General features: G+C 39.8%; 1 protein-coding gene across 2 annotated transcripts; it reads right to left on the bottom strand.

The window, feature by feature from the left end:
• Positions 1–2,031: 2,031 nt before the first annotated feature.
• Positions 2,032–9,916, bottom strand: LOC122328185 (platelet-derived growth factor subunit A-like). Of its 2 annotated transcripts, none has more exons than XM_043223894.1 (6): positions 9,218–9,916; positions 8,437–8,533; positions 6,342–6,443; positions 6,068–6,255; positions 4,401–4,521; positions 2,032–2,513 (listed from the first exon to the last, which is right to left on the bottom strand). In XM_043223894.1, exons 1-6 carry the CDS (start codon positions 9,278–9,280, stop codon positions 2,503–2,505), a joined length of 582 nt encoding a protein of 193 aa, XP_043079829.1. In that variant the 5' UTR covers positions 9,281–9,916; the 3' UTR covers positions 2,032–2,502. The 2 variants fall into 2 exon arrangements, with proteins under 2 accessions (XP_043079829.1, XP_043079827.1); XM_043223892.1 differs by having other exon boundaries at positions 2,032–2,516; positions 9,218–9,903.
• Between the last annotated feature and the right edge of the window lie 1,955 nt (positions 9,917–11,871).

An 11,871-nucleotide genomic window follows, 5' to 3' on the forward strand; every position in this document is an offset into this window, starting at 1 on the left:
TTGTGTTATAGCGACTATATTCAGTTCTACCCTGAGGAGAAACTTTCCCTAAGATATCAAAAGATGTCAGTTGCTGAGGTAAGGATAAAACAAGTGAAGTGGTTGTTTATTGTACTCACAAGAAGGATTTCAGAAGAGAGAGGGGAAAATGAGAATGAAAGAAAGAAAAATAGGTTGAAATGGGAGTCTGAGAAACAAATTCCCTGTATCCTTTTCTTTGTTTGCTTCCGTCTGAGGTCAGAAACTTGAATCCATCAGACAGTCTGGAAAAGGCCATTCTGTAATTTACACTATTAACTGCAATAAACCTGATCACACATGACAGAGTTTTAACCGCTGAATTAAGCTTCTGTACTTCAACACAATCTCTGTTTTCCTTTTCTATCTCACTTTCTGTATTTTGGAGGCCAAATGAGCTGAGACTATAGCTTTGGTTTCAAAACTGCCTCAATTTTTTGACTTGTGCTCCCTAAAAGAAATGCATGGAGAACTGGACTCAAAATAAATTCCAATAGAGACTAATGTTAGCATGTTGCTAATGATGCAAAAAATCGTCATAAAATTATACAACACTACAAATGGAGTTCCTTATAGCATAATACACTAATATGCAACAATTCAATTGCACAGCGCTTGCTATTTGGCAGTTTTTAAATGTTCAGTAATAAAATATGCATTTTAAGCAACAGTTTAGCATTGTAATAAAGTACACTTCTCACATGCTGTACTCCAAATAACATGCTCATCACACACTTATTTAGATGTCAAGATCACAATAAAGTTACATGAATGACTCACATCATCGTGCCTTCAAACACACCCAGACTGGTGGTTTAAAGTAAAGAAAGCATGTTTAAGTCCTAAAACCAACATCTAACTGCATTTGAGGGAAAGACATCTTACGTAATGAGACCACAAACCATCATGATGTTCATCTAACCTTGTCCACCAGCTAACCACTGCGTTTTTTTGTGTGAATGCTAGTAACTGGCAACTATAATTAGCTCTCATTTTGAAACCATGCTGGGCAAGCCAATTTAAGGAACCCCTTCAAAGTTCCCGAAGCAGCCAGACATGGACCGTATAGGGCACAGTTTAGTCTAGAGAGATCGCCGCGGTTTGAAGTTGCGTGTTTGTGAGTAAGGTTTGTTTTAGATGTGCCAAAACCTGACAATGCTGCCTCTATTGCGGTTATCATAATATTAGAGTGCCGCATGAGTATGAAATAATTATTCGATGCCTTAAAATCTTCCAGAGAAGTTCATACTTACCGTGTCCTAAACAAAAGTGACCTGAGGTAATCAGAACAAGCAAACTGTCCAACAAAGCAAATGCAAAAATGGAGCGTGACGCAATTACAACAGCCAATCGTCATAGTTCTTTCTTCCTGTCAGCTTTTTCGCAGCTCCATGTACCTCGAATTTTAATAATGCTGGGAATGGGTTGTAAGCGATTGCGGACCATGGCCATAAAAATCGCGTTCCGGTGGTTACCCCGCAGTAAAAATTGTGACCACGGCCCCCCTGATGGTAATCAGTCCACCACAAAACATGCTTACTATTTACTGTAACGAAATGACCCATTGTTAATTTTCGTAAGTGTTGTCATTGAGAATAAACAGACGATATCAACTGCTGGTGTTGATGCCAATATCATTACCTTTATATTAATTTTTATAGTTAAAGTATTCTTATATACTTATATATTATTATAGTATTCTTGGTGAACAGGCTTATACAACACTTACAATTACATCCATGTGCGATCGCTATCATTTGGTTTAATTATCATCAAAATCTACAGTTTGCTCCAAAATTAGCTAATAGCTATTGTGGTTGCATAGGTCTCCTTAATAGGTTCACCTGAAAAAATACAAAAAAAATGTTTTGTCTCTCATCGCTTGTGTTTGCAGTCGGTTGACGGAAAATTCAGATAGGAAGAGAGAAGATATATCACAACGTTCCTGGTTAGAACACAGTGTACATAATCATACTGATCTTTGGCACAGCTGTTTGTCAAACAAACACAACAAAATGTTTTTGATTTATTAGTATCAGTTACTGCAGATTTTGTTTTGTTGTACTCGTTCATTCTACGGCATACACAAGAGAGGATCAGTGTTGATAGAAAACTGGCAGTTACAAAAATAAGATGATACAGATATTTGCTGCAGAAAATAAATTTTGATACACAAATGAAGTCGTGATAAATGCTCCTTTAAAAGGTAGAATCAGAAGTTCATTTTCCGCGAGTCTCTTTCATTGAAGTCTCTATTGTGCTTAGTTCCCCCTGGGTTTTAATCCAAAACCAGAGTCTCACTCTCCTAAAGGTGCATCAAAAGTCCAAAGCGATCCAAAAAAGGCAGTCCTGATTCGCTCAGGGTTGAACAGTTCACATCCGCCTCGTCTTTTCAGATGATATCACTCAATGGCTGTCGTGCAGTCTGAGTTATCTGATTGGACGTGATGGCCCTCCTCTGCTTTCTTTTATCCAGTGCCACGCTCACCTTATATCTGCTGTGAAGAAAAGACCTTGTTAGGCTTTGACAGCACACCTGCTGAACTGACCAAAAAAAAAAGCGGCATACAATGAAAGTCTATGGGGAAAATGGGCAGTGGACGGAAATGGGCAAAAAAATAGATACTATACTTTTGCTTGTATATTGGTTCTTTGTATTTGAGATTTAATGTGTGCAACTGGAAAATTGGAAAATTGTTAAAATATCATATATATATATATATATATATACATATATTATATATATATAAGTTTACACAAAAGTTTACACCCCCCTTTCAGAATCTGTGAAATGTTAATTATTTTACCAAAATAAGAGGAATCATAAACAATGCAGGTTAATTGTTTACTGAGTACTGACCTGAATAATAGTGTTTAGATGTTTACATATAATCCACAAGAAAATATAATAGTTCAATTTATAAAACTTACCTCGTTCAAAAGTTTACACCCCCATGATTCTTAATACTGTGTTGTTAATTGAATGATCCACAGCTGTTTTTTTTTTTTTTTTTAGTGACAGTTGTTCATGAGGCCCTTGTTTGTCCTAAACAGTCAAACTTCCTTCTGTTCTTCAGAAAAAATCCTTCAGGTCCCACAAATTATTAGAAGCATTTTTGTGTATTTGAACCCTTTTCAAGTCTGTGTATCCGATCCATGTTCTCATATGCAACTATTACAGAAAGTACAAATGCTCACTAACGCTAGAGAAGGAAAATACATGCATTAAGATGTTTTGAATTTGAAAATCAGGGTCAATTTAACTTTTTAATTTTGTCTTTTGGTAAACATGTAGTCTCTTCTTTAGCTTCTAAAGGGCAGCGTTAAACAAAAGATGTGATATTTAGGCAAAATGTTTTTTCTTCTCGATCATCGGTAAGCATTTGAAAATACAAGGAAAGACAGGGAAAAACAAGGGACTGAATGAACATCTATCAATAACCAAAAAAACCCCACAGATGTGGCCCAGCTAAAAAAAACAATAGAAGCCCAAGAGAAACCATCACAGAAATTCCAATGGTGTCCATTAAAATACCATTATGAACTTTTTCCAGTAAACCTATTACAAAATTCCTTTTTGTAGCGTGTTTTGGGCATTTTTCCAATATGATATAATATCCCACCAACAGAATCCATCACACAGCAGTTAGACACATTATACTTTCCATTAAAACCAATACAATTCTCATAACAACCGTTACATTTTCTATTGTGTTTTGCGTATGGTTCTGTTATTTTTCCAGCAGGCAATCATTCAGGTATGAACACAGTATTAAGAATCATGGGGATGTAACTTCTTTTTTATAAAATCAAGACTACATGAAGACATCTTTCATGTAAAATACAGTTATACAGTTCAGTACAAAATAAATAATAACATGCATGTTTTTTTTTTTGTTAAACTAACATTTTGCACATTCTAAAAGGGGGGTGTAAACTTTTGACCTCAGCTGTATGTATTTATATATGTAATTAGTTTCTTTGTACTTCACACTTTCATAGTGTTTACTTGCAATTATCTTGAATAATTTACATAAATATATAAGTGTAAGAATGCATTCAGCATTAGGCAAATTTTTTTCTTTTGTATCAAGATTCGTCAGATATTATCATACCATTACGTCCCTTCTCCTGACCTTTGACCTATTAAGTCCACTTGGCTTTCATCTCAGCGACCATAAGTCTAAATATAGAGCCTGTAAATCTCGCTTGCCGCTTTTGGACAGTTTATCTCATTTTCCATTTCCTTTTCTTTTTTTAGCCCTCGAACCGGGTTGGCCTTTGAGAGGAGGAGAGCGGAGGGAAACAACGGGGCAGGAAAAAAAGGGTGGAGAGGGGAAAAATAAAACAAGGTGTGGGAAAGCAAATGATTCAAAGTGTACCCGTGTGTATGCGGGACTCTGAGTGATGTTTGGACGTGCAGACGCACTCGAGATGATCCTCCAGCTGCACCTGCACCTCCCGGAGCTTCGGCCTCCTGCGTACGTACTCCACCTTGGCCACCTGACGGAGAGAGAGAGAGAGAGAGTGAGTGAGTGTGGGAACATCCTGAGCTGCACACACACACACTCATAACCCTATCAACAGTGTATTTTTCCTCTGCTGTTCCAGAGGTGAGATAAGGCGAGAGCTAAATGTGACTCGTCGGTTTCCTGTAATGCAGATGAGCCGTCTCAAACCTCTTTCTAAACACACACACACACACACACACACACACCCCTCACATCATACTGACAGACTCCTTCCCTCCCTGCCAACTCAGCTGCCCTGCAGGCCCATTTATACAATACTTTATTCAGGTCTGAACACTCACACACATAGCTGGCGAGATAAACGCAACAGAACACACCCCGCAGCCGCGGTGTTACAGACAGATATTTGCAGCGGTTAACTCAAGGTTAGGGCTATTCGTTAACTAGCCGCAGAAGTCTGGCCTGAAACGCTTTCTGTGTGCTCAGCGGCCCTGAAATTCTCATTGACATTGTCCTCCCTTTGGCACGTCCTACGCCTCGCTCTTGTTACATTTGAATTTGAGAAATGTGAAAAGCTTAACATGCTGAAAATGAGCTTGACAAGTGGCAAACACGGTCACGGCCTGGTGCGAATGAGGATTTATACAGTAAATGTGCTCGGCGAAGGAGAAAGAAGGTAGTAAGTCATAGTTACGTTTCATTCAAGTATCGACTTTCAGATGTTTCGCCTACCAAAAGGCACAAATGAGACCGTTTTTGACGTGCAGGAAAGGAACTTTAAAATGAATGGCAATGGTTTGACTGATAACTTGGTTTGGGAAGAATTAGATAAGAAACATCTGAGTTCATATTGAGATATTGTATGTACAGCTGCAGAGTTTAGTATCTTGGAAAACTGTGTACAGAAACTTGCGATTTCTTCTTAGACTCTCGAAGAGACACATTACTGGGGTGGTTTTGCAGGAGAAACATCTAAGAAGCATGAGAGCTAAGCTGCATCCTCCATATTCAACCTCACTGCTGTCTAGGAGAAACAGGAGAAGTTGACTCACGAGTAACTCATGTGAGTTATATGTGTGTGTTCTACTATTTAAAATATTTTATGCATTATATTGATTTAAATAAATCTATATATTTTATCATTAAAATATAAAAGATAAAAAATATATAGAAAAAGTAAACAAATATGTTATATGTATTTATAAAATCGTAAAAGAAAAATAAAGTGTGAATTAATTGAACAATTACATAAATAGTTGTATTCAAAATGTTATACACAAACACACACATGCTTATTATATTATATATGTTATGTAATATTTTATAATGATCTATATGTAAATATTTTTTAAACATTAAAATGTTAGTAAATAACTTACAAAATAATAATAATAATATTTTAATAATATTTATTTTTTACGGTAATATATTTGTATTGTAAAAAGTACGATTATTTACAATAATTATAATTTCATGGTGTCAGTATTACAAATATTATTTACAAATACTGCATATCCAGAAAAAAGCTTTTACATAAACAATTACTACTTTACAGCTGAAGATGTGCGTGTTCTCACCTTCACGGTCCTGTGGTGTTTTTTGGACGGGTGGCAGCGCATGTTGCTGGTGTTGCAGCAGCCCGAGCATCGCCTCACCTCCACGCACGGAGGCCAGATCAGGAAGTTAGCGGCCGTGGGATCGACCTGACTGCGTGGGATCTCGTAGATCACCGTGCGCGTCTTACAGACGGCGGGCACTGCCTCCTCTAAAACACACAACGAACCCTTAAACACACAGAACGATCACGGGAGCTTTGCAACATGTACGTAAATACTTGTATGTGCTTTTTACCAATGCTTCTCTTGCGTCTGGAGTGAGAGTTCTTGAGGTGTCTGCTATCATACAGATGCTCCTTATGGTAGCCTCGTTTAACGTCCTCCAGCACCTCATTCTCTGCAAAAATTAAGCACAGAAGTCAACAGTGCGACAAATTTTGGCTTGTAGAGCAAGCTAAAATCCTTCCCTCGCTATTGTCGAGAAAGAGCGCCCTTGAACTTCTCTGTGAATGCTGCCTCTGCTAGCCTAATTGAAAAAATCTAGAAAACCCGGTCTGATTACCACTATAAATAAAGATTAAAGGTGTCTGCCAGCGTGCTTCATATGAAAAACTTCCTCCTTTACGAGCAGATCACAAAGCAAATATAAGCGCCGCCGGAGGACACAGAGAAAACCCGTACTCAACAATGAGATGTTCGGAAAGGACTGCGTCGAAGAACTCTCCGCAAGACTGTTAGTCTGAGCAAAGCGTGCAGCATTTAATCATGCTGTTCCGCAGAGCCATTCAGCCATGCAGCGGGACGACGGGGGACAGAGATGCCCCTGTTGTTGCCCCCGGAAACCAGCCCAATGGAGGAGGAGGGTGGTTTTAATTCAGGATTGAGCACCGTGGCCGACCGACCGGCTCGGCTTTTCACACAGTCGTTAGCGGAGCAACAGACCTCACAAACGCAAACACCACTTGAGCTTCAGCCTCTTTTCTCTCCCGAACACACACTCGCACGCAGAGACGCACACAAACTGAGGAATTCGACATGAATAATACATTACAGCAGCGCTGGCATTCAGCCGCACTCAACTCATAAAGGCGGCATGACAACAGTATAATGGAGAGAGTCTCTTGACCTCCCTCAGGCACCAGCCACACAGACGCAGCTGTTTGCATTTCAATTACAGCGCTTATGGGCCAAATCGAATTTAAGACTCATATCATTATGGCTGCAGCATTTCCTCATTAGATGCGCTGGAAGATTATATTTGAAGCGTCCAGGAGACTTTAACCCTTTCTCTCGGCTCTGTAAATTCTGGCCGTTTTTTTTTTTACCGTCAAAAGTTTGAAGAACTGAAACCGAAACCAGACAAATCAGATTGGGCTGCCTAAATATTGATTCATAGGGGGTGCGCAGAACAACATATTTTATTGCGCAAACGACTAGTCGATTTTGAAAATACGTAGTTGCGCATCTTTCCAGCGTAAAGGCAGCTGGGGACGACGAATTACAATCGAGAATGCAATTGATATCAAGAAACGGACCAATAGCAATGCGGTATGCATATATTGCAATGATGTCATCGCTTCCGTGACAAACATTCTATAAAACTTCTGAAAAGATTTTTTCCTTTACGCACAAAACAAACACACATCATCAAAAACCTGTGCTGAAATTAAAAAAATGTTGTAATATAATTAGCATATTACCATTTTCAGGGTCAAAAGGCCCAGTCAAACCAGGAAAGATAACTATAAGGATAACGGTAAAGAGTCCACACCACGACTATAACGGTAAATGCACAAAGAAACAATATCATTGGAATCACTTCAGAATCACTTTGATGCTGCAGAATGATACAAACATTGACACCCAATCAGAATCCATCCTGCTGTAACGAGATCAAGAATTTAAAGTGGCAGATAAGCATGGCTTAGAATAAACAGACAATCCCGTCCGCTGTTGTGGACACTAATATCTTTATTGGTATTGTTCTTGGGGTGAACTGGGCTTCAAAGAAATTGATTTGGTGCCGCCAAAACATGACATCATTTACCAAGTTCAAATACCCCAGCGATGCATGCGGCGCCACGAGTGCAGGAATGGCACTGCGGTCTCTAGGCAACAGGTGCTGAGGCGTTCACTTTAAACTCGATTAAATGCCTAGGTCCACGAACTTTGAATGCAGTGAAAGATTGAGCGAGTCTCCTCTGAAAGGAGATTTCCCAGAGTCTTGTCCTCCTAACAGTGTGCCTCAACGCTCTGGTGACTTGACACGTTTCACTTGTGAACAAATCAGTGCCTTGTGGTAGCTGTAGTGTTTATTCAGCAGCTTGTTAGCACGTTAGCTTAAAAAATAAAAACAGTTGAGTGAATGTTTCAATGAGATAAGATTTTACCTAAGAAGTCAATCTCCAGGATCCTCTGGAGGTCGCTTATGCTGCGGATCTCACTGTTAGAAAGTCTCTCAATTAGCTCTTGCGGAATTGGCGCTTCCTGTAAAAACAAAACATTATTCAGAAATATGCTACGCAAAAATAAGTTTGTTTTAGCTTGTCATAATATTAAATCTTTTAAAAATCAACGAAACTTCCCCACTTTGTATAAAAATCACCAACACGCAAAGGAAAAAACACCAGAAAAGTCCCATTTAGATCCTCAGGACTGAGTCAAGCATTAGGTTTAAAACATTTTTGTTAAAAAATAACATGCTTTATGGATGTTAGTCCCTTTTAGTTCGTCATATTTATAACTCAAAAAATATTTATATGAATATTTATAACTGCATGCACTAACGATTCAATAAAAGCATTGTGAATGATTAGCACAGGTGTGTTGAAAGTTCAGCGAACTTGATAGTTGCACCACTTGACACATTTATGTGCAAAACAAATTCAAACGTACAGTATGTAACCAACATGAGTGCAAATACATTTCTAAGATCTTTGAAAATGTTTCATAAAATGTATTTTTTCATAAAATGTATTTTTAAAAAGCTATGGGTTTATATTTGATCTCGAACATTCTTGTTTCTCACATGCAATAGTCTACTACTGTTTTTTATAGCCATTTAAATGATAAGAACTGCGTAGTCTTTTTATAAAGGAAGCTCTCTCTTAAGGAAAAACCCATCGTGTTCTTCTTCTATCCCCAGTGCATGTTTATGAATGTTGATCTTACCTCAGCGGCTGCTGAAAGCAGAGAGAAGCAGCAGAAGAGAAAGTGGATCAGCGCGGCTCTCATCTCCCTTGTGGTCCAAATGTGTCCCAGCACAGGCGAAACCTTCCCGACCGGAGCCGCAAAGATGCTCCAACCGGCGTGGAGCCAGGGAACATGCCTTTCCACAGACAAATCTCTCAAGGGGTAAACTCTTCACAAGTCCGACAAGTTCACAAACCGAGCCCTAAAATCGACTCTATGAAAGCAAATCCTTTTAATAAGTTCTTGTCGCTTTTTAATCCGCTAATTTAAGGCAAACGCGCGAATCAGCGCGCGAGATCTTTTCACGGAAAAAGAAAACATGAATGAAGCGATCCTTCATCCTTTCAGAATTTTATATAAAAATACCTAAAATCCAAATGCTCTCCTGCAAGGCTCAAAGTCGTGGGGCAAAGAGTCCACGTTCATCCGAAATAGTCCGTTTTTATATGCACCGTCCGATCTGTCTTCGCATAAAAAGTGGCTTGGTTCGAACCTATGCAGGTCTCGCGGCGTGGAAAGGACCTGACAGTGAATGAACCGCAGCTTCTCTCATCTCCTCATCTTAAACTCAACGAGGCGCGCGCCCCCTCAGGACGAGCTAATCTCAGCTAACCGCGAGCCTTTCAAGTCACCGCGTCAGTGAACGTGAAAACTGTGTGCGTGCGTGTGTGTGTGTGTTTGTGTGGATTTTGATTCACCTCAGTGACTCGAATCTTTTTTTTTTTAAAGATTCATTCAGTGACTCTTTCTGCGGTTTGCGCGAGTAGGCGATGACAAGCGACGCCGGTCACTCGAGCGACTTGATAAAGACACCGCGTTTGTTTATGAATTTGTTCGGGAACGAGCTACCGCTAGGAACTGGATATGATTCGCCTCGCTAAAGAGACGGTGAATTATTTCCACTTCGCTCTACGTTTGCTCAAGCTTTGACGAGCGAGGACGTGACGGTTCTGACAAAATGCTCGCGCTTGAAAAGATAAACGTCCGCGTGCATTTAAACAACGAATGCATTTTGAAAGCAAAAAACAAAAATGTACCACAAGCCACAAATGAACCGTGTTTTTTTTTGCTAAACTAGCGGTTGAAGTTGTATTCGCGGGAAAAATGTGGTTGTGAAAATCAATACAAAACAAAACAAAAACAGTTAGCTGCTGCACTTTTACTACAGTAAAACCGTGGTTAATTTTTGTAAGGCTAGCAAGGTGTTTTCCTCACAGCGATTATAAAGTTAATAGTTAACACATTTCGTTCAGATTCAGACAGTGTTTACATTAGCCATGTTCCGTCAGACTAATGTCTAACAGGAGAAATAGGGGTGAGTGGTTTTCAGGGTCTGCTGAAGCCAGTGTTCCCCTCAGTTTTAGATGGGTGAATCCTTAATTACCCCCACTGAGACAGGAAGCGTCACAGACTGACAACTGTTGAGGAGAAGCGATTGGAAAGAAAGCAACGCTGAATAGGCTACAAGAAAAAAGAAGAAGGCAAAGACGGCAGCCTGCGGGAGGTGAGCACTATGTCCTAGAGTTGAAACAATAGCTGATAAAATAGACACGGCACACATACGCAACTTTCCAAATTGGGTTTGGAGCGATTTGGTGAGGTAAAAATACGTAACAGAATTCTCTGGAAGCTTTCCGTCCGTTCCGCTCACACCAAAGACTAGAATTTAGTTTTATACCGATGCTTTCTGCTTTTGTGCATGTTCTTGTTTTATTTCATATGAGCTTGTGTGTGTGTGTGACAAGCATGAGTTGCATTCCTGACCCTGGCTTTAGCCGTAAGATGGAGAGGAATGTGCGAGGACCCACGCACACACACCAAAGCTTCAGCAGGTGAAGAATCTGGAAATCCAGCGTCTATATAGTTCATGACTGACATCTCAATGAAGACGGAGGGGGGAAGGGGTATGAGGTCAGATGAGCCGAGCTGAAAGGGCTGATGCAGAAGACATTTTGATGTGTATGGCTATCAAGTGACAGTTTGATATGGAGGAAAGTGGAAAAGCAAATTAGGGGACATTTGTTATGGCTGTGGTAAAAATAGGCAGAGAATGAAGGGACTATGGGAGTTGAAGTCCCCCGAGAAGCCGCCTTGCCAAAGAGAATGAGTCACGGCTCAACCACATCTACCAGTAATGTGTGTGTGGGAAACCTCTGTGGAGCGCAGAGATGCATACTCGTACCTCTTCTGTAAGACGGACACACTTGGACACACGGATACCCACACATACCTCGAGCACCGGCGGTCCATGCCAAGCTGGGATTCCTGCCAAAATCAAAAACCTTTGCTCTCCTTCCCATCCATCCGAGCATGAGAATAATAAGTTGAACTTCTGTAGTGTACAAACACTGCACGCTCGCTAGCCGGTCAAGCTCTTGACTTGAGGGACTTTTAAGGAATAGCTCGGAAATTCTGTCGTTTATTTAATCCGATGTCATCTGAAACCTGAATTTGTTTCTTCCGTTGAATCCAAAGAGAGAATTTAATTGAAGAAATTTCATTATGTACCTCCCTACTATATAGTATGCTGAAAAATAGTATGCTCAAATAATAGTTTGTCTGAATTCATAGCATCAAAAAAACAGTAGGCAGAAAGTACCTGGAAAGTACAGGTGCATTCAATGGACACTTTG

Source organism: Puntigrus tetrazona, chromosome 22, assembly GCF_018831695.1.
Source record: "Puntigrus tetrazona isolate hp1 chromosome 22, ASM1883169v1, whole genome shotgun sequence".
In the NCBI taxonomy this organism is placed as follows: Eukaryota; Metazoa; Chordata; class Actinopteri; order Cypriniformes; family Cyprinidae; genus Puntigrus; species Puntigrus tetrazona.